Below are 19808 nucleotides of genomic sequence, written 5' to 3' on the forward strand. Positions count from 1 at the left end.
ACAAAACACAACATAAAAAACTGAAGACTGTGCAACACGAAACCCCACCACAAAGTGGGAGCGATCTCAGGTGCTCCGGAAGGATAAGAATATCCTTCTCCAGACGTGGCACCCTTCGAGTTGCTCATGTAAACATATAACTTTCTGTTTTAGCCAATTTTGAATTTGTTTGTACAAGTAAATACAAACAAAAATTGAAGAGTTCGAATTTCCTTCGATGCTTTGTAACGTTTAATCTCATCAAAACTGTATTATGGAAAATTAAAATATTAAAGCGCCAAAGAATTTCAGTTTTATCAATAACAACATGTACTAATGACAGACATCAATTTAATGATAATTGATGAAATGTGATGATAATTGATGATATGTGATGATAATTGATGATAATTGATGTTATCTTTCCCGGGAGACTGATCTTTGATAAACATGCATCGCCTTTACTATAGAGCTGATATAATGTGAATGCCATATATTGAACTTTGATATGAGGTTATCACTGACCTATAAGAATTCCAATTAAATCACAACAGAAGGTGAAAGATCTAGACTTTTGTTTTTTTAGGAGTAAATATTATGAAAAAAATTGGAAATTAAGGTAAATTAAGATAATCGAAGCTTACTTCCGGGAGTAAATATTGTTACAGTTGTTGTGGTAAAATTATGATTGTCAAAGACAAAATTTTAATATAACACGTCTGTAAATAGTTATCAAAGGTACCAGGCTTATAATTTGTTACGCCAGACGCGCGTTAGTAAGTTTAACCCCTGACGGTCAGATTCAGAGTGTTTCACCGTCAGATGCCGTTAACTTAAGTTTTGCTTCAGCTTTCCCCACGTGACGTAATCAAATAACAACCATATACATGTAGGTACCAGTTTAGTTTATATAATACCTAGTAAATATAATTTATAAAAACCACAAAAACATATATATCCTATCCGTACAAACAATGTATCTGTATATAACAAATACATTTATTGAGTACGGTTGGTTTGTACTGAACATATGTAAACAGTTATTCTAGACAAGTTTGCTCGCCAAAAGGGATGTAAATTCAAAGTAGTCTAGATTCATTCTCTAATTAACAATCTTTCCACGTAACAAGCAGCATTATCGGTCAAACTTGCTGGACTTTAAGTCTTCAAGGCTGCAATTGTTACACAAACAGACTGTGTAAGGAGAGGACCCAGATTTGAGGCTTGACATAGATATGACTCTTGCATACACAAAACCATTTGAATAACCCTGCCTTGAATAGTTGTATATAATTGAGTCGGGCAGATTCTACAGGTTCAATCAAGGTACCATTTACTAAAAACCAACTAATTTTCACGACTAGTAGAAAAATAACGCGAATCTAAATTGTTGCGAATTTGCATCAGTTGAACCTTTCCCTATATAAATACACCACACCAATTAGAAAATCAAGAAAATAAGTCGCCGCCAAGTCGGTAAGAAAGGGCTAAACGCAAAAATAAATTATCCACCAAATTAAGTTGGTTTACAGTATTTAGCCAGATGAAGAAAAATAAACAAAGATATTATACAGAAAAACCCAAATCAAAATAAAAGATATTTATTTTTACAAAATATATTGACATATACTAGGTAAATAAATATGTTTATCATATACTCATCAACTAAGCAATGTTAAGTACTTTATTCCATTAAATATAACATGACATAATCAACTTTTATCTAAGTCAGGAATCCTAGCTAAATGAGACTTTCTCTATCAAAATATCAAATCAAAAGAAATTGGTTCCAATCATATATGAAGGGTGAAAAGCCAATTTATAATTACAAGTATTAAAAATAAATTTTTATGACGATTTATATGGCCATTTTTCAAGAATTTGTAGACATCAAGCAGATGACGACAGCTTTACAGCACATACGTGTGCGACATATGGGCGTATTACAGAATTCAAGAAAGCATATCAAGTTTTAAAGCTATTCGTTTAAAGAATTCGTGCACATTTATTTTCGTTAACGCTATAGGTAGAGCTACACTATGTAGCCTTCCTTGAAATGGGCCTTTCTTCGAAGCATACTATAGGATTGCTGCATCAACCACATCTCCAAATTCCCCGAGATAACTACATCTGTATAGAGAGGAAGAATTAACTTTTCTATAAATTATAAATAGTTTACAAATATGCAAAATTATACTATGTAAACATCATTTGTAATAATCACAATTAAACAAACTGAACATGCTTTCGACATTGCGGCATAGAATATACTGATTCTGTAGAAGTATAACTTTCGGAACTCTCTTCCACATCAAAGCTGTACTGATCGGAATGGTTGCTGCTGTTGCTGTTCCAAAGAAAAGAGTCTGATTGCAGCTCTTCGACAGAGCTACACTCTTCGGAATATAATTTTTCACCGGAAATGGATTGTGGGTATTTTTTCTGTGTAGCCTTGTGTCTCCAACGACAGGTCATAACAACAAAGTAGATTATCAGGAGAACCAGAAAAAACATAAATATCAAACACCCAATAAAGACGGATCTCTCCATACATATTGTTTTTTCTGTGTCGTTGCCTATAAAGAGTAAACACACAAGTATATAATTTATATGAAAAAAGTTAATATTTGATAAAAGACGAAATACGTTTTATAATACTACACATGGAAATTTCACGTGAATCGCATGTGAAACTCAAGTAAATTTCACGTAAAATTCTAATGAATCTCAATTCACGTGAAAACTTTCGCGATAGTTTCACGTATAAGTTTGTTTGAGGTGACTCTTACTTGACATTTTTCTCGTTAATTTCACGTGAGATTCATTTAAAATTCACGTGAATTTGCCTGTGTATAGGCATGCATAAAAGGATATGGAATATAATGCTAAGGAGGCAGCACCCCAACAACACATACCAAAAACCTTAATATTGAGTTCAATTTACGATGTTTAACAAAAGATAATTTTATATAGTAAATATAAAGTTTCGGGTGCGTAATTTTCTCGCTGTGTTGAAGACCCATTGGTGGCCTTGGGCTGTGTTCTGCTCTTTGGTCGGGTTGTTGTCTCTTTGGCACATTCCCCATTTCCAATCTCAATTTTATTTCAAATCCCCAATTTCAGAATAATTTTCAATAAACTTTTTCCGATGCTTATTATCTCTGTCAGTGATACACAATTTTCGAGATAATTAATCTATAAAAATATACTGGATGTTGAATCAGTTTCTAATCAGAAAAAAATTGTTTAAAAAAAACGATTTAGAAGCTAATTTATTATTTCCAAAGTATCGAGAATTTATACTTCTATCATATCTATTGTTGGCATTTAAAATATCTTAAATTAAACGCGAAGGTGTTTGTATGTTTTTCTAAATATTTATTTTATTAATGAACTTAACATGAAAATTGAGAAAATTCGAACGGGAGTTTTCAACACATCCGTATTCCTCTTTTAGTGTTCGTTTGTTTATGCAAATCCCAACTACTTTTAAATAATTATATAATAAATAAATTTAGTAATTTCATCAATTACATCGTGTACCAAGAGGATATGACTGAAGGCGCATGTTATGTGGGCGTTTCCGTAAAGTGTGAACGCAAACACGTACGTGTTCTAATCGGAAATATATAAGTGCTTAAAAAATCACGTGCCTGCATGAAGTTTCATCATGCGAAATTTGCAATGTTTGCATTTACAGAACCAAGTGAGAACGCAAACTGAATTCAATTCCGACATGATACATTTTGGTAATCCTAGGATTTCATAATATCTGATTTGAATTTGTCATGCGTGTGTACAAGGTATTGAAAATTATCAGGCAATACAATTTCTAAACACTGGTTACATGTGCATTTATTAGACCCGAGATCTCACACAATATTACACTGATTTATTATTCACCTTCCATTTTCACACCATCGTCATTAGATATCATGAGTGCTGAGCCTACATGTAGCTGGTCATATGTAATGTTGGCGTGCTTTGCATGTGCTCTCCTTTTTCGTCCATAACCGCCAGGTCTGTTCGGGCAATGTGTCTGTAATAATACAATAACTCTATGTTGCGTTGAGTGACCTTATTAATTATTAAAAGCAAAGAAAGATATCTCGTAAACTAGGCTTGCTGTTCATTTCTGAGACATGACTTCTTAAAACTGAAGCAATGCATGCAATGTCAAGTTTATACAGCTCCTCAAATGAACGGAAAGATTGAAAAAAAAACATATAGCCTTACATTTACCTGTACTTAAGCTATTTACATATATTGACAAATTCAAAAATGTGTCTTCAGATGTAAAAACGGTTTGAACAGTATTTCGATAGACACTTTAGTAAATTTCTGCTATTTATTGTTGTAGTCGTATATGTGCACGTAATGTCGATGCATAGGTTTGCATGAAGTTTTTTTATATATAGTTTAATGGACACATAAAAGCATTGACCGAATTAAACTGAAAGTTTATGTGGGTAATACGTGAATATGACAGAAACCAAAAGACAAAAATAACCAAAAGATTTTAGAGGGCAACCATTTTATGTGAGCATGGTCAAGTTGTTTACACGCCAATAAAACCGCTTAAAACTATACGTATTAATGAAAACAACAACAATAAGATAAATTTGTTTCTTTACTATAATATGTATTAAATTTTGCACCCTCCGCTCCCCCTCCCCCAAAAAGTGTATACAGTGCATGAGAATCAATACAAGTAGTATTGGTCAATTTGAGACTTCCCAAAAAGTTTTATTCAATATTAAAACTTTAATACATAAAACTATTACGAATTAAATTACTAGAATCATTGGAAATTTACGAAAAATGTAATAGTTAAACATTAAAATGAAATTTCAAGTTCAAATGTATTCATACCGTGATACAGGATCTTAAACAGACGTCTAAGGTACATGAGAATTGTACGGATACTATACTTCCGGTTTGTTCTGTTGGTACGAAGGCTCTGAATGTGCTTGTAATGAAGCCTACTCTTGGTTTTGAGAAAGAAGGAAACAAGTCTGTGTCTGCTGAACAGCTGTAATACAATTGTGTATGTAAATATAAAAAAGCATAACAAAAATACTGAACTCCAAAGAAAATTGAAAAAAATAGGTAAACATTATAATTCATATTTTACAATGTGTAGAAGATATAAATTTTGTATAAACTAAGGAGCCATTCCTTTCGTATTTAATTCGTGCAGAATTTGAAAGCTTTTATAACAACTGCATTTTAGAGCAACTTTTGCCGCATGACCATATATACTTTGTTTTTGCTATAATAAAATGCTGACACCTATAGTCACAGGAACTGCTACCATTTTTTTCTAGCCTTTGTTTATTCTTCAAGAAATACATTTTTTAAACACCAGTGGGGTCCTATGGAAAATGTACTACACATAATCATGCTTTTGTAACCTATATACAAGTACAGTTTAAAAATATGCATACTAGTTAAAATATGAAATAAAGCAAATACGGTAATGTTATTTCCATCAGAACTATATTATTAATAGAATCATTACTCGGTTTTCGGTGCAATTTGAAATAGGGTTTTAAAAAGTCTCATTTTTAAGGGGTAATTTGAACATCCCTATGCTTACATTCTTTATGTGTAATCATCTTTTCCCATTACAAATGTTCTTCAATGCAATAATTTTAAATAAGCTAAGGAAACATAATACTTAAAATCGTACCCACTGCTGCATTTAAGAAACTGAATATAAAAATAAGTTGATGTGGTTTGATTGCCAATGAGACAACTATCCACCAAAGTTCAAATGAAGTAGATGTAAGCAATTGTAGGCAACAGTACGGCCTTCAACAATGAGAAAACCCCATACTGTTTGTTTTTATGGGTTGCTTTGTTATCATTCTTAACTGATATCATAATCAAAGATCAATGTGCTGAACTTCTTGTTCTTTTATTATCAATTAAAAGTGGGGTACTTTAACAGGATGTATGAATACTATTTCGAAGTGCATTGACACGTTATTTATTTTTTTAGAGGGAGTATTATTCAATCTAAGGGTCCACAATTGTGAAATGAACATTACTAGCAACACGACGGAGCCACATGTGGAGCAGGATCTCCTAACCCTTCCGGAACACCTTAGATCTTACCCGGTTTTTGGTGGGGTTCGTATCGCTCAGTCTTTATAGTTTTCTATGTTGTGTTTTGTGTACTGCTGTTTGCCAATCGTCGTTTTTTTTTAGTTTTTGTCATGTATTGCCAGTTTGTTTTCGACTTATGAGTTGAAGATTCCTTTGGTATCATTCGCCTCTCTTTTATCAACTAAAAAAAGGTTGGCATTAACTTATTCGTTTTTAATTATACATGTTGGTAATATTTTATGGTTTATCGCCTGCATGTGCAACAGACACCCTCACGGGTAGTTTGTGGAGTTATTTACCACCGTAGTACATACAATTGTATCTTAATTGGATAGTAACTTACTACAAAAAGGGAGACATTTTATGATTTACAGGTTACACATCGTTCATTTGAGTTTTAAACACGAAATATAATAACTTCAAGCCTTTTCTAAAACAGAGATAAGATTGAAAAATTGGAATTCCCCACATACTATTAATGGTCTACACAAATAACAGTTGTTGTTTAATGCAAAACATACCCTCTATCGATAATGGTAATAGTAGATGCGGTACATATGCTGGCTTTTATGTCGAAGTCACCTACAAACAAGTATATATAATTATTCAGCCGAGATGTTTTTTTTTCATGAAAAAAGGCGGGAGATACCACGGGGACATTCAAAGCTCATAAGTCGAAGAAAAACTGATAATGTCATGGCAAAAGGGAATTAGAGACAACAAGCCTAAAATACTTAACAACTTAACACGAACCTCACCAAAAACTAGATGTGATCCCAGGTGCCCCGAAAAGGTCAATTTGTAAAATGTGGTAGTGGGTGAAGAGTGGGTAAAGCCCTCAGATGGTCCTCTGTGTTCACTCAAAGAGGTGGATTTGCCATTTATCTTTTGTTGTCCGAAACAAAACGGATTGAACATACAATACTCTTAAAAAATAGACTAAGCTTTTTTTTATATTGATACAATATTCTTAGAATTTAAATATGAGTAGGATCACCACATTTAATACTATTAATATCTTTGTCTTTTGACCTATTTATAACAGTTATTCTGTCACCAGTTACACGCGCATTGATTTAACATCTTTACATTAACATTCAAAATGATATAACATAATCAAAATATACATAATATATCATATTAGACATAACAAAAATTGAACAATACCTTTATACTGATCAAAAAGCTCTATACTGAGAGTTATAGAATCTGTAAGTTGAACCATTTTACCTCGTACATCATTTCCGTTACTTAGAAGTGTCATGTATGCTGCAGGTTTAGTGGTCGTGGTTTGAGGAGTGTCATCTTGACCAGGTCTATAGTGTCAATTAATACGCGGTATTTAAACAATAATATGCATATAACAACAAATACAGTTTTAACTTACTGTGATAAGATTTAAAAAAAAAATATGCCATTTACTAACATATATACAATGTTAAATGTGTATTGTTTTGTAGAATGTGCAACATAGAATGTATATACAACAGAAAAGTGGTTAAGGATGTTTGCTACTCTGTTTTAAAATAACAAGCTTTTAAAAAGACTGTTATAGATTGATAGTATATGAATAAAGGAACTAAAAAGCAGAAAAAAATGAAGGGTCCTTGTGCTTGTTTTCGAGATATAAGCCATTGAAAATTTGGCGGGAAGTGATTCTCTCTAGATTTTTTCATACATTTAACACTGGCACCTTTTTTTCTTTCAAAAACAATGAAAAAATAACAAGGACTTTATAAGATTTTCAAATATGTTTTTTTAAACTATATGTATTAAAATTATGAAAAGAAAAGTAGGGGTTTGTGGGCAAAATTTTTAATGGAACTACATAGATAAAACCAGAGGATTCCGAATATCTGGGAAAAATTCAAAAACAAGAGGAGCGAACATCCTTAAGATGAAGAAAAAAAAATAAAAACGACCTTTCATTGCCATATGTCATAAAATGTTGGTCCCATATGCATGTTCATCCTCCTTATATTTTTTTCTTCAAATTGTTCTATCGGATACAGTGCGTTTGCAAATACCATTTGAATTTCAGTACCTGAGATGAAAGCAGAATGCTTGGTCATACAGTTGGACTCTGCAATATTTGGTAGGAGTAAATGAGTTCTTATAGTCCGTTCTATATTGAATTATGTCTACGATCCAGCTCGACTGTTGTTTATCAGTTAATTCCGGTCAAAATACAAACTTGTTTATCATGTTTATATACCGTTTGGACGATTTTCCAAAAAATTAATATGTTAAGTTCTGTTGAAATCTTACAGATTACTATACTTTTAAAGACTGTATCTTTGAGCATATAATGTAACCACGGTTACTACATGTATATGTATATTTCAGCTAAGTACTTTTAACATTTTATTCTCATTTTATTCTTATCAGCTATATATTTCCCTATCTATATTTCACAGCCATAATGTTTCATACAGACACAGACCTACCATAAATGAAATACACAAAGGAGTTCATATAGGTCAAGGTACTATGTAAATATGACTACAAAATCTTGTGTCTGCTGCTATCCAAACAGGTTGAGAGCAACAGTCACAGGGTAATGTGATCGTATCTAGGTGCTATGCAGACTTGACAAAAGTTACTAATAATTATTAACGCGCAGCAGATGAAAAGCTATCGACAATTCGTTGTCTAGGAGCGAGGTTTGTTCTATTTTATTTGAATCGAAATGTTATCGTTCGCTACCCCCAAACTCCGCACGCCCCGCTAGCCGATGACGGTTGAATGGTGCTAAAAGTCGAAAATGCGCTTTCAATAATTAAATTCCTTTTTCCTTTCCGTTTCGCTCAGAGTTTTGTTTAACTTTCGACAGACGTATGAATGTTGATTAATGTTGTTTTATCTTATACCTACACTATATTTGAGCCGGCTTGTACAGTAATGTCACTTAAATCAGCTATACAAGTAATCGGTATAATTTTATCGTCTCCAGTCTGGTACAAAGATTTCCTCTGGATAACAATCCTGAACAATCTCCCCTGTTAAATATACAATTTCAATTATGCGTTTAATGTGACATTCCGAATTAAACTTATCACTGGGTTTGTACTAACATGAGCAACACGACGGGTGCCACATGTGCAGCAAGATCTGCTTTCCCTTCCTGAGCTCCTGAGATCACCACCGCTTTTTGTTCAGGTTCTTGCTGCTCAGTCTTTAGTTTTCTGTGTTTTGTGTATTGTTGTTTGTCTGTTGGCCTTTTTTTCTTTTTAAGCCATGGCGTTGTCAGTTTATTGTCGACTTGTGAGTTTGAATGTGCATTGGTATCTTTCGTCTCTCTTTTAATAACAAGAGATGATAGTTATCATAGTGCCTTGAGGATAAAAAAAGATGTTTTGTTTTCAAAACAGGTTGATGTCTTCAAGTAGAAAACATTACATACGCATCGGGTTTTACTCGCTGTTGAAGGCCGTACGGTGACCTACAGTCCATGTCGTTTGGAGTCTTGTGGAAAGTTGTCTCTTGGGCAACCACACCACATCTCCTGATCTTAATATGGCTATTCTTGTCACAGAAAAATGTACTGAATGCAGAATGTCAAAGTTCTATCGTTCTGAATATACATGAAATATTTGCTACTGGACGTTAAGCAAACAACAATCAACCAGTCAAATTTGCCTAGTTTACAAATCCAGTCAATACCTATCGTGCTTTGAACAGGCATATCTAAATACAGAATGTGGCCTCGTTAAACATTTATGCGGATGCCCAATCCTCTCCTAGCCTGGTAAAAGAGAGGCGAAAAACATCAAAGGGACATTCAAACTCATACGTCGAAAATAAACTGACAACACCTAAAAAGAAAAAAGACAAACAACAGTACACAAAACACAGCATAGAAAACTAATGACTGAGCAAGACGAATCCCACCAAAAACTTGGGGTGATCTCATGTATTCCGGAAGGGTACGCAGATCTTGCTCCACATGTTGCACACGTAGTGTTGCTCATGGTAAAGGGGTGTACCAGCACAACATAATAACAAAAGTGGAAACAAATAGTAATCAGATGTCATTCATTTAACACTTTTGAATTAAAACTGAACACTTATCAAACGTGTTCAAATTGTGAATGTATAGCTTATCATGATATATTTTTTTTTATTTTTTGCAGCCTGTAGTTCAGTGATTGTCGTTGGTTCATGTCTGTCATATTCGTTTTTCGTAAATTGTTTTGTTTTGTATGTTATGAATTTTCATGTCTGTGCCTTTTATAGCCGAATGTACAGTATGGATTTTTCTCATTGTTGAATGTCGTACAGTTGCCTATAATTGCTTACATCCACTTCATTTGGACTTTGGTGGATAACTGTCTTGTTGGCAATAACAACACATCTCCTTATTTTTATAATAACATTCATTACTAACCTCGCTACTTACCCATATAACATTGCAAGATGAGAAATCAAATGAATACGTGTTATATCCAGAGAGCGTGGAACGGTTACATCCGGGACCTGAACCTAGAATGTACACTATTCCGCCATCCGTAGCATTACTTATTGTAAAGGATATTGTATTTCTGTTACAACTACTTACAACCACTACAAAAAAAAATGAATAATTCATAAATATGCTGTCTACGCGCTCCTTTATGTATCTATTTTATTTAACTTATTCAAGAAGCAGATATTCACCCATCATTATTCCTCCTCCTCCAGCCTAAATAATTGGTAGGAAACAAATCATAGCTGCCATGGTATGTTGTAGGCAAAACTACGGGTTAAAATTTCAACTGTGGATGCTAGCAGACATTTCAATTTGGTGAAGCAAAAACGTCCTTAAACAAATGTTTTACGTTTGAAAATGTACATAAAGACTAACTTTCTAAAAGTTTTTATTGAGTTCCGTAACAACAACTCGCACAATAATGCCTACTGATCACAATTATCGTTTCGAAAACAATTGACGTAATTTCAATTGTGATGTCAAACTCATTCCTTTTTTTATTTTGGATTAACACACGGCGAAAAAGTATTGTATTAGGATCAATATATAAAGCATACCTAATTTTGCGAAAAATAGTTGACATCATTTATAGTTAATTCTTGTGAAATTTGCGTTGAATTCCTGGGCATATCGAATGTACTCAAGCAAAGTATAGTAGTGTCAATACACGAAACACCTCTTTTCTCGGTCCTAGATCGTAAGGAACACGATAAAACATCTAATCTGAATAATTTCCGACTGTCCTATTTCTTGTGTTGATATTCTTGAACGGATGATTACTGCATACCGAGAGAACGTCACCATATTACCGGTCTTGACCTAGCTACACAATGTACGTTTAGAGTTCATGTGATATTCTCATTTTTTTTTGCGTTGTTTGATTGGTATATTTTGCAAGTTATCCAATCAACCAATCCAACTCTGGTGCTCTGGAATGGTCAGCAGTTCTTGCCCGTTTTAGTATAGTGACACCCGCTCACGTAGACATCTGAACATATGTTGTACAAATGTATAAGATACTTACGTTTCGGACTGAAAATGTTTGCTCTTGACCAATCTAATGTTAGCCACAATACCAGAGACAAGAAAACGAGATCTAGACCTTTACAAACCATTACGTTCTATGCTAAAAGTCAACTGTAAAAACAATAAAAAAAATAAATAAATAATGCAAGATGTGTGTGTGGTAATCATAAAGTGGACTTTCAACGGTATTTGTTTTCGCATTTCAATTTGTATTTTTACTGGCATTTCAATGGTATTTTTATTCAAGGTGTATGATTTAGTGCTCGAAGCAATATTTCTCTTCATAATTGAAAACCGTTCCAAACAAAATATGGTCTGGCATACCAAGGGGAAAACATACTTCCAAAACTTGCTATTTGAGAGAAATGCATAGGAAATGGATATATGCAAGTGCGAAACCAGACTTATTTGATCGATATAATTGTCTAGAACAAAAGAAAAAGTCTTGTTCTTTGGTTGAAGATTTCATTATTTAGGAGTATCGAGGTAATGAACAATTTCGTATATTCACATCAATTCGGTTTTTTTAGGGGTGGGGTGGAGTGTGGGAGGGTAAGTTGTTTTTGTTTTGTTTTGTTTGTTTGTTAACATGCGCAAAATAATATTGGAATCAAGTTCAAGTCTTCGAAAACGAATTTCTGGATTCTTTTTTAGATTGCATGTTGTAAATGTTAAACGCCGTCATGATTTGACCGTTATGGAGTATCCGTCACAGATGACCAATGATTTGCTCAACTTCCCGTAACCACAATACCGCCTTCCTTTGCTTGATTGTGATATTATGGAATGCGACTTATCACTGTGTGTGTACTTGTGACGAGCAACTAAATAGGTGTCACTAGCGGAAAAGAAAGGAGTAGGCCCGGTCAGACCCCTTTTTGACCCCAAAATAGCGCATTTTCACAAATTTGTTAAAAATGTAAACTTCTAGCTATTATTGAAAAGTAGAATACTTTTGTTACATAAATATGGGCTGTTTTTGACAATACCGTGCACACACATTAGATACTAGCATCATTAGTTCATGCAAAATAACTAAAATCCTCACAATTTTAGTATTTGTGCTAATTTTTAGACGGGTTTTGTCTGAAATGGAAGTGGCCGCACTTGCGTTAATACTTAATATTTATATATCAGTTGTAGTTGATTATAATAAATAACATAATTATATAAAGGTTGAGACTGAACACGAATGCGGCCACTTACATTTTAGACAAAAACCATCTAAAAAGCGAGGTTTTATGGCACACTTGATAGATTTTTCATATTTAAGCTTGAATTTTAGCGTTTTTAATGACGGAATCAATTCAAATCTTTTACATAAACTAATTTAATCGACTGAAGAAGACACTTAAGTGTTTATAAAATGACAAAAATCTTTCGTAAGATGTACTTCAAATTTTAGGCCAAAATAAGCACTTACATGACATTCTCCTTTGTTACCCTTCCGGAATTCAACCCTGCTTTCTGTTTGGGTTCCGCTTACTCAATCTTTACTTTTCTGTGTATATTTTTGTTATTACTGTTTATCTTTTTTAATTCTTTTTTTTTGCAATGGTGCTGTCTGTTTATATTGGACCTATGATGTTTTATTGTCAGTTTGGTGTCATCTCTCTCTGTTTATTGAAAGTCTATGTAAAACTATTTCATTTCATGTACTAGTATATTAAGGATGAGTACATTTACAGTAAATAAAACAGATATGCTCTGCAAAAGTAGCTCTACCTGGATGAAGGGCAGGCCTTTTGGACAGTAACAAATCAAAAGGGTGTATGGTAGAGTCTATACATTTCACTTGTACATGCCATTTATGGACCCCTAAAATAAATATTGGAATGCTTCATTAACCTACTGTGTAAGACATAGTCTGTTAGTTTTTCTAAACGAAGCATCCGACCCAAGTGGACGACACTTCATGTTCATACGTCCCGCACAGTAAAAAAATGCCCCCAATTTTTGCATGGATTAACTTTCGGAATGAGAATTCCAGACAACCATATTTAATATTATATATACATTATTCAACCCTTTGGATGTTGCAGGAGGAGCTCTGATGTTAATACAGTGTACATTTACACTGTACAAAAGAAAAACACTGTGCAATTCTCGATAATGAATGGAATTTTAACCTTTTTCTTTTAATTTTAGCACAATTATGTTTATTGATTGGTTTATGTACGCGCATTTTTAATGTTACGATTTCTTTCTTTCTTCTTCCATCGTTTTATGTATACACGCATTTATAGAAATAAAAAAATAACAAATTTATCAAACAGTACAGTGAAAATTAGAAAAAAAAAGACACAAACATACCTTCATGAAAGCTAAATATGTAATATAATGAATATTATAGTTTGTTTACACGATTTAACACGTTAAAGATTTATGACTAATTAACTTTCAAGTTTAAATGCTCCAATTCTTCTTTTATAAGAAAACATTGATATGAAGAGAGAGAAGATTGGAAGATTAGACAAACAACACACGGATTTAAATACCGATCATTGTCAAAATGTACTTAGACTGTGCATCAATAAATGTTTGCACAGTATATACGAGGGTCTGGATCGGGGTTCCTTCTTTTTTTTATTTCTTTAATTTTTTAGACCATTTTTTTCATTATTTTTTTTGCCCATGTTCTCTATTCTCCCTGTAATTTCCTGTAAAATAGCATGTTTTTCTTTCTATGTATTTGATTCGCTCACATTTGCAAGTTAGTGAAAACTTTTTTTATAATTTAGGATAAAACTTTTATTAGTATTTGAATATTAAAAAAGTTTTAAAAATTTCTTCAAAAGCTTTTCTTACAATTTTCAACAGGGTATACGTAAGCGTGTCTATTTCTATTTTAGAATGAGTTCGTTACCAGTTTGATACTGGATTCAAAATTTTCTATTTACAAAATATATAACAAGTTAACTTTATTCATAAATTAACGTTAATGAACCAAAATATAATATACAACTGCTCTTTGCGGTCTCTGATAAACTATCTAAACTATTTTACTTAAAATATATACAACTGGTACAAATGTGTACTATTACAAATTTGTCCTGGGTCAGGAACAAATTGGTCTCCTGGTACAATTATGTACCCTACAATGTAACACACTTGTCCAATACGTCACTCGTTCTCTTGGTACAATTATGTACCTTACAAGTTAGTCACACAAACTCACACTTGTCCTATATGTCACTCGTTCTCTTGGTACAATTATGTATCTTACAAGTTGGTCACACAGACTCACACTTGTCCTATACGTCACTCGTTCTCTTGGTACAATTATGTACCTTACAAGTTGGTCGCACAGACACACACTTGTCCTATACGTCACTCGTTCTCTTGGTACAATTATGTACCTTACAAGTTGGTCGCACAGACTCACACTTGTCCTATACGTCACTCGTTCTCTTGGTACAATTATGTACCTTACAAGTTGGTCACACAGACTCACACTTGTCCAATACGTCACTCGTTCTCTTGGTACAATTATGTACCTTACAAGTTGGTCACACAGACTCACACTTGTCCAATACGTCACTCGTTCTCTTGGTACAATTATGTACCTTACAAGTTGGTCACACAGACTCACACTTGTCCTATACGTCACTCGTTCTCTTGGTACAAATATGTACCTTACAAGTTGGACACACAGACTCACACTTGTCCTATACGTCACTCGTTCTCTTGGTACAATTATGTACCTTACAAGTTGGTCACACAGACTCACACCTGTCCTATACGTCACTCGTCCTCTTGGTACAATTATGTACCTTACAAGTTGGTCACACAGACTCACACTTGTCCTATACGTCACTCGTTCTCTTGGTACAAATATGTACCTTACAAGTTGGTCACACAGACTCACACTTGTCCTATACGTCACTCGTTCTCTTGGTACAATTATGTACCTTACAAGTTGGTCACACAGTCTCACACTTGTCCTATACGTCACTCGTTCTCTTGGTACAATTATGTACCTTACAAGTTGGTCACACAGACTCACACTTGTCCTATATGTCACTCGTTCTCTTGGTACAGTTATGTACCTTACAAGTTGGTCACACAGACTCACACTTGTCCTATATGTCACTCGTTCTCTTGGTACAATTATGTACCTTACAAGTTGGTCACACAGACTCATATTTGTTCTATACATGTTGGTACCCTTCAAGCTACGACTTGTCTTAATGGTACATTGTGGTACCCTACAATTGAACACACTTGTCTTGTACGGTAAACTTCATACTTGACAAACTACAAGTTGTACAAGTCTTAAAGAACAGGATTCAACCTTGTCCTTTGTTGCATTACAATCATGAATGCAATTTCATATTAGAGAATACTAACAGGCACCAACATGTTCTTCATTACACTTAGTAATCGAAACTATATAAGAGACAACGATCTCATTTATCCTTTCTCTAATTATCACGTACCGTACGTATCATGGACATCGTCTTTGTAGCTTCAGACGAATGACAAAGAGAGGGAATCACTCCTGCTTATATACCCCAATGGTAGCCGTACCATTCTTGAATGAGGGGTTTTCTACCAAAGTGCCTCGTTACTCGTATTACAGTTTCCTTTGGAGCATTTGATCTGACCCAAGGTTTATCCTCGACACATCTTATTCATTACAAATACATTAAATAAGGCTTCTGCCGAACTGAAACTAATGTAAACGATCTAACCTAAGATTCAAAATCATCACACATGTATTCATAAAAACTGCTATCCTGTGCTTAACATTGCCGCTTAACTCAATTTTGATAGTTACACTATTGTATATTTTACAACGTCTTATAAATTTTGCATTAAAAGACACGATTAGCAAAGAAAATGTTAATTTGTATATGCAAGACAATACATCGGTGTTTTCATCGGGCAGAATGTTGGTTAATGATTAAAATTCGTTAATAGTTTTGGCATGTTTTATGGCTTCCAACTTATTGTTACAGCCTGTTCTTTAGTTGTGGTGTTTAATAACTGCCCCAGTGATAGGATTAGGGTAAAGCGCACACATGTTTAACCCAACCACAAACATACTATACTGTATGTGGGCGGGGTATTCAGTAATTATGAAAATAAAGGACACATTAATAGATTTTATGAAATGACAAAAAGTTTCAGAAACAGCGAAAGTTAAGAATGACAAATTCTGACAAAACACAACATTTATAAATGCTTTTTTCTTATGTATAGTTTTTCACTAAGACAGTCGAACAAATAACGATTACATGAAATGTCCATTCTCTATAATAGCTTCAGTATGCATTTTGATATATAAAATAAAGTTATTTTTTTATGAATTTGTTCTTTCCAAACGTACTGTTGATTTATTTTACTGCATTTACATTTAATCCTTTACTAATATAACGGAAAGAGTAACATTTAACACATATAAAGAGGTACTCAGTTTGCATGATAATTTAACTTTTAATTTTGTTATTTTTATAACAAAATAACCACAATAGTACAGACACATGTTCAAGTTTTATTCGATCAATTTTTAGACGACATTCTGTTAAAAGTATGTTCTAATTTGCTTGCATTGCAAACATACGGTTACATTTACCTCTGTCAATTATACGGCACTGTACGGCGTTCAACAATGAGTCAAATCAATACCGTTTTGTAAGATATTAAAAGTTAGGCCCCGGCATTACATAATGTGAAACAATTTTCAAAAAAGATAGAATCAACTACTTGATGTATGCAGCAAACAATTTACGAAAAACATTTAGGGCAGACAGCAATTAACGACAATTAATACATTACAGGCTTCTGAATGGACAACATGGACTTGGTACAGTCACATGAAATGTTGTGGCGTTTAACATGTTTGTAAGCCTGCAACTTTCCCATAACCTTGGACATTAGAGTAACAGCAAAATTGAAACGTAAGACTTAAATATAAAAATTAGTTGGAAAAGGTTTTACTCAACAGACGACATTTATTAAACACAAAACCTTAACAAATATACTTAAACAAAAGGCACCGAAGTAATGATTAATTTATAAACATGGAGATAAGTAAAAGAGGCAAAAAGCATTGTTGGTTGTTTATTTCGTTTTTGTTGAAACAGGTGTCAACTGTTTAGGACAATTGCTACACGGCACATCTACAGAATTGAAACCATTATAATATACAGAAAAGCATTTGATACACAGACAGTGAAATTCTGGATACTGACTAAAAACAACTATACATGTGCACCGCTTTCAATTATGGTTTAACACAGATGAAATTAATATTATTTAGCATATATCGATCATGGGAATCGGATATAAATGTGTATAATGTACTTTGAAGTTTCCGTTTTGTATCAAATTATATTTTACCTTTTTTTCTATATTGTCAATAATTTCCTTGTCACAGATCACCATGGGATTAAGATATATTTTACGTATATTTCTTTCACTGACAATTGGGACTGTGCTTGCTTCCACTATTGGTGTGTGTGTTCATTATGAAAGGTAAATACAACTTAAAATATTAGGACAATTACTTTTACAGAAAGGAAGATCATGGACAAGAAGGTTTTTTAGGTGCTGTGCTTTTCTCTCGTGTCTATTTTTCGTTTCGATTGTTTATTTTTTTTGTATGTTAACTTTGCATTTTTGTTTGGTGTTTTCATTCAAATCTGTTTTTTCATGTTATTTAATTCTCACTATTTCTTAGTTGTTATCTAGAAGAAACTGTGTGTTCTAAATGATTGGTATTTTGTTCATGCAAAATTACATAGTTTATTAATAGCTTCAATAATGCAGTCGTGAACTAAACATTCAGTGTATATCAAACTATAAATGATATATCGCACATTTAAGAATCAATGTAGATCATCCATGACCTCAGGGCATTATATTTGAAGACGTCATAGATCTATGTCCTTAATGCCAATTGAGCATGCCAGTTCTACTTGAACAAATGAACAATGATCATCCCTCTTTATGTTGGATAGCTTCATACATAGAGCACAATAACCCGAAGTCGGTCACCTTTGTATATTGATATATAACACAATGTCCTGATGTCCAAAATTCAAGTGACATTTATGAATAATATATGAACCTTTTATTAGATTTATTCTTTTCAAAATCTATTTATGAATTTGAAAAGTGTTTTTGGCAATTTGACCTAGTTACTGGATTTTCAGAAAAACGAAACAGTTTGCAAATATTATTACAATTGTATATTCATTAATGGAATAATACGACCTCTTCAAACTCTGCATTTGATTTCTAATTAGTCAATTTGAACTGCCTGAGATCACAAATCCTGACAGTCGGCGTGCGCTGAGCTTTATTCCTGGATTTGAAGTAAGGCCTTAATAAACATAAGGTTTTCCTCCAATTCAATTAGCATACAATGTTATATGTTCATGGCATACATAATTAACCCCGCTGGCCCTAGAGAAATGAGCTGATCATCAGTTGTTTTATTTTTTATTTTTATAGATTTCGAATACATTTAACAAGACGTCAAAATGCCTGTTCTACTTCACGTGAATTGCGTTGTCGATTTTGTTCAATTCAATCGGGAAGTGTACTATATAGTGGACAGGTTTCCTCAAAATAGCCGTAACTAGAACATATGCACACAAGTCCTTCCTGGGGAATTCCCATCGTATTGCTAAAACATCCAATGAGCAGCCTGTATTAAAAGGAAACAAATGGTATCAGTTTTTATCATAACAATATAATGTGTCATGTCACGTGCACTTAAGAGATTAAGTGTTTATTGTTTAATGAATTATTGCTAATATCTATAGGATACTTGTAACAATATAATTACGTAGAAAAAATATAACGGGCATTAGCTGGCAAATTCAAGTTCACGAATTTGACTCAAATTCTTATATTTGATTTATAACATACTAATACGTATATCTAAATTAAAAAAAATGTAAAGAAACAATGTACAATGCATGTACTCGTTATAATTGAAAAGCATTGCCCGTGTATTTTATCTAGACGCTATTTAATATTTAATTAACCATCGACATGACCTCCAAAGATTACCGATTATCATTCGAATCGATAACCATAAATATTAATACACAGACAGTGACGTGTAATTTTATAACGACGATATTTCTAGATCTGTTTAACTTCGTATCATTTATCAAACAAATATTTAAATAATGATTTTACTTGAATAAGTATGATTTTTTGTGTGCTGAATCGTCAAACAAAATGGATCTTCCCCAATTGCTCCCTA

The 19808-nt window shown here is 33.2% G+C and overlaps 1 protein-coding gene across 1 annotated transcript; it reads right to left on the reverse strand.

Moving 5' to 3' along the window:
- Positions 1 to 1564: 1564 nt before the first annotated feature.
- On the reverse strand, positions 1565 to 11691 carry LOC127721639 (uncharacterized). The gene is made up of 8 exons (XM_052228413.1): positions 11583 to 11691; positions 10490 to 10653; positions 8965 to 9089; positions 7258 to 7406; positions 6612 to 6672; positions 4852 to 5011; positions 3883 to 4018; positions 1565 to 2555 (listed from the first exon to the last, which is right to left on the reverse strand). The coding sequence occupies exons 1-8, from the start codon at positions 11671 to 11673 to the stop codon at positions 2206 to 2208; spliced, it is 1236 nt and encodes a 411-aa protein (XP_052084373.1). The 5' UTR covers positions 11674 to 11691; the 3' UTR covers positions 1565 to 2205.
- Between the last annotated feature and the right edge of the window lie 8117 nt (positions 11692 to 19808).

Source organism: Mytilus californianus, unplaced genomic scaffold, assembly GCF_021869535.1.
Source record: "Mytilus californianus isolate M0D057914Y unplaced genomic scaffold, xbMytCali1.0.p SCAF_12, whole genome shotgun sequence".
NCBI classification, from domain to species: Eukaryota; Metazoa; Mollusca; class Bivalvia; order Mytilida; family Mytilidae; genus Mytilus; species Mytilus californianus.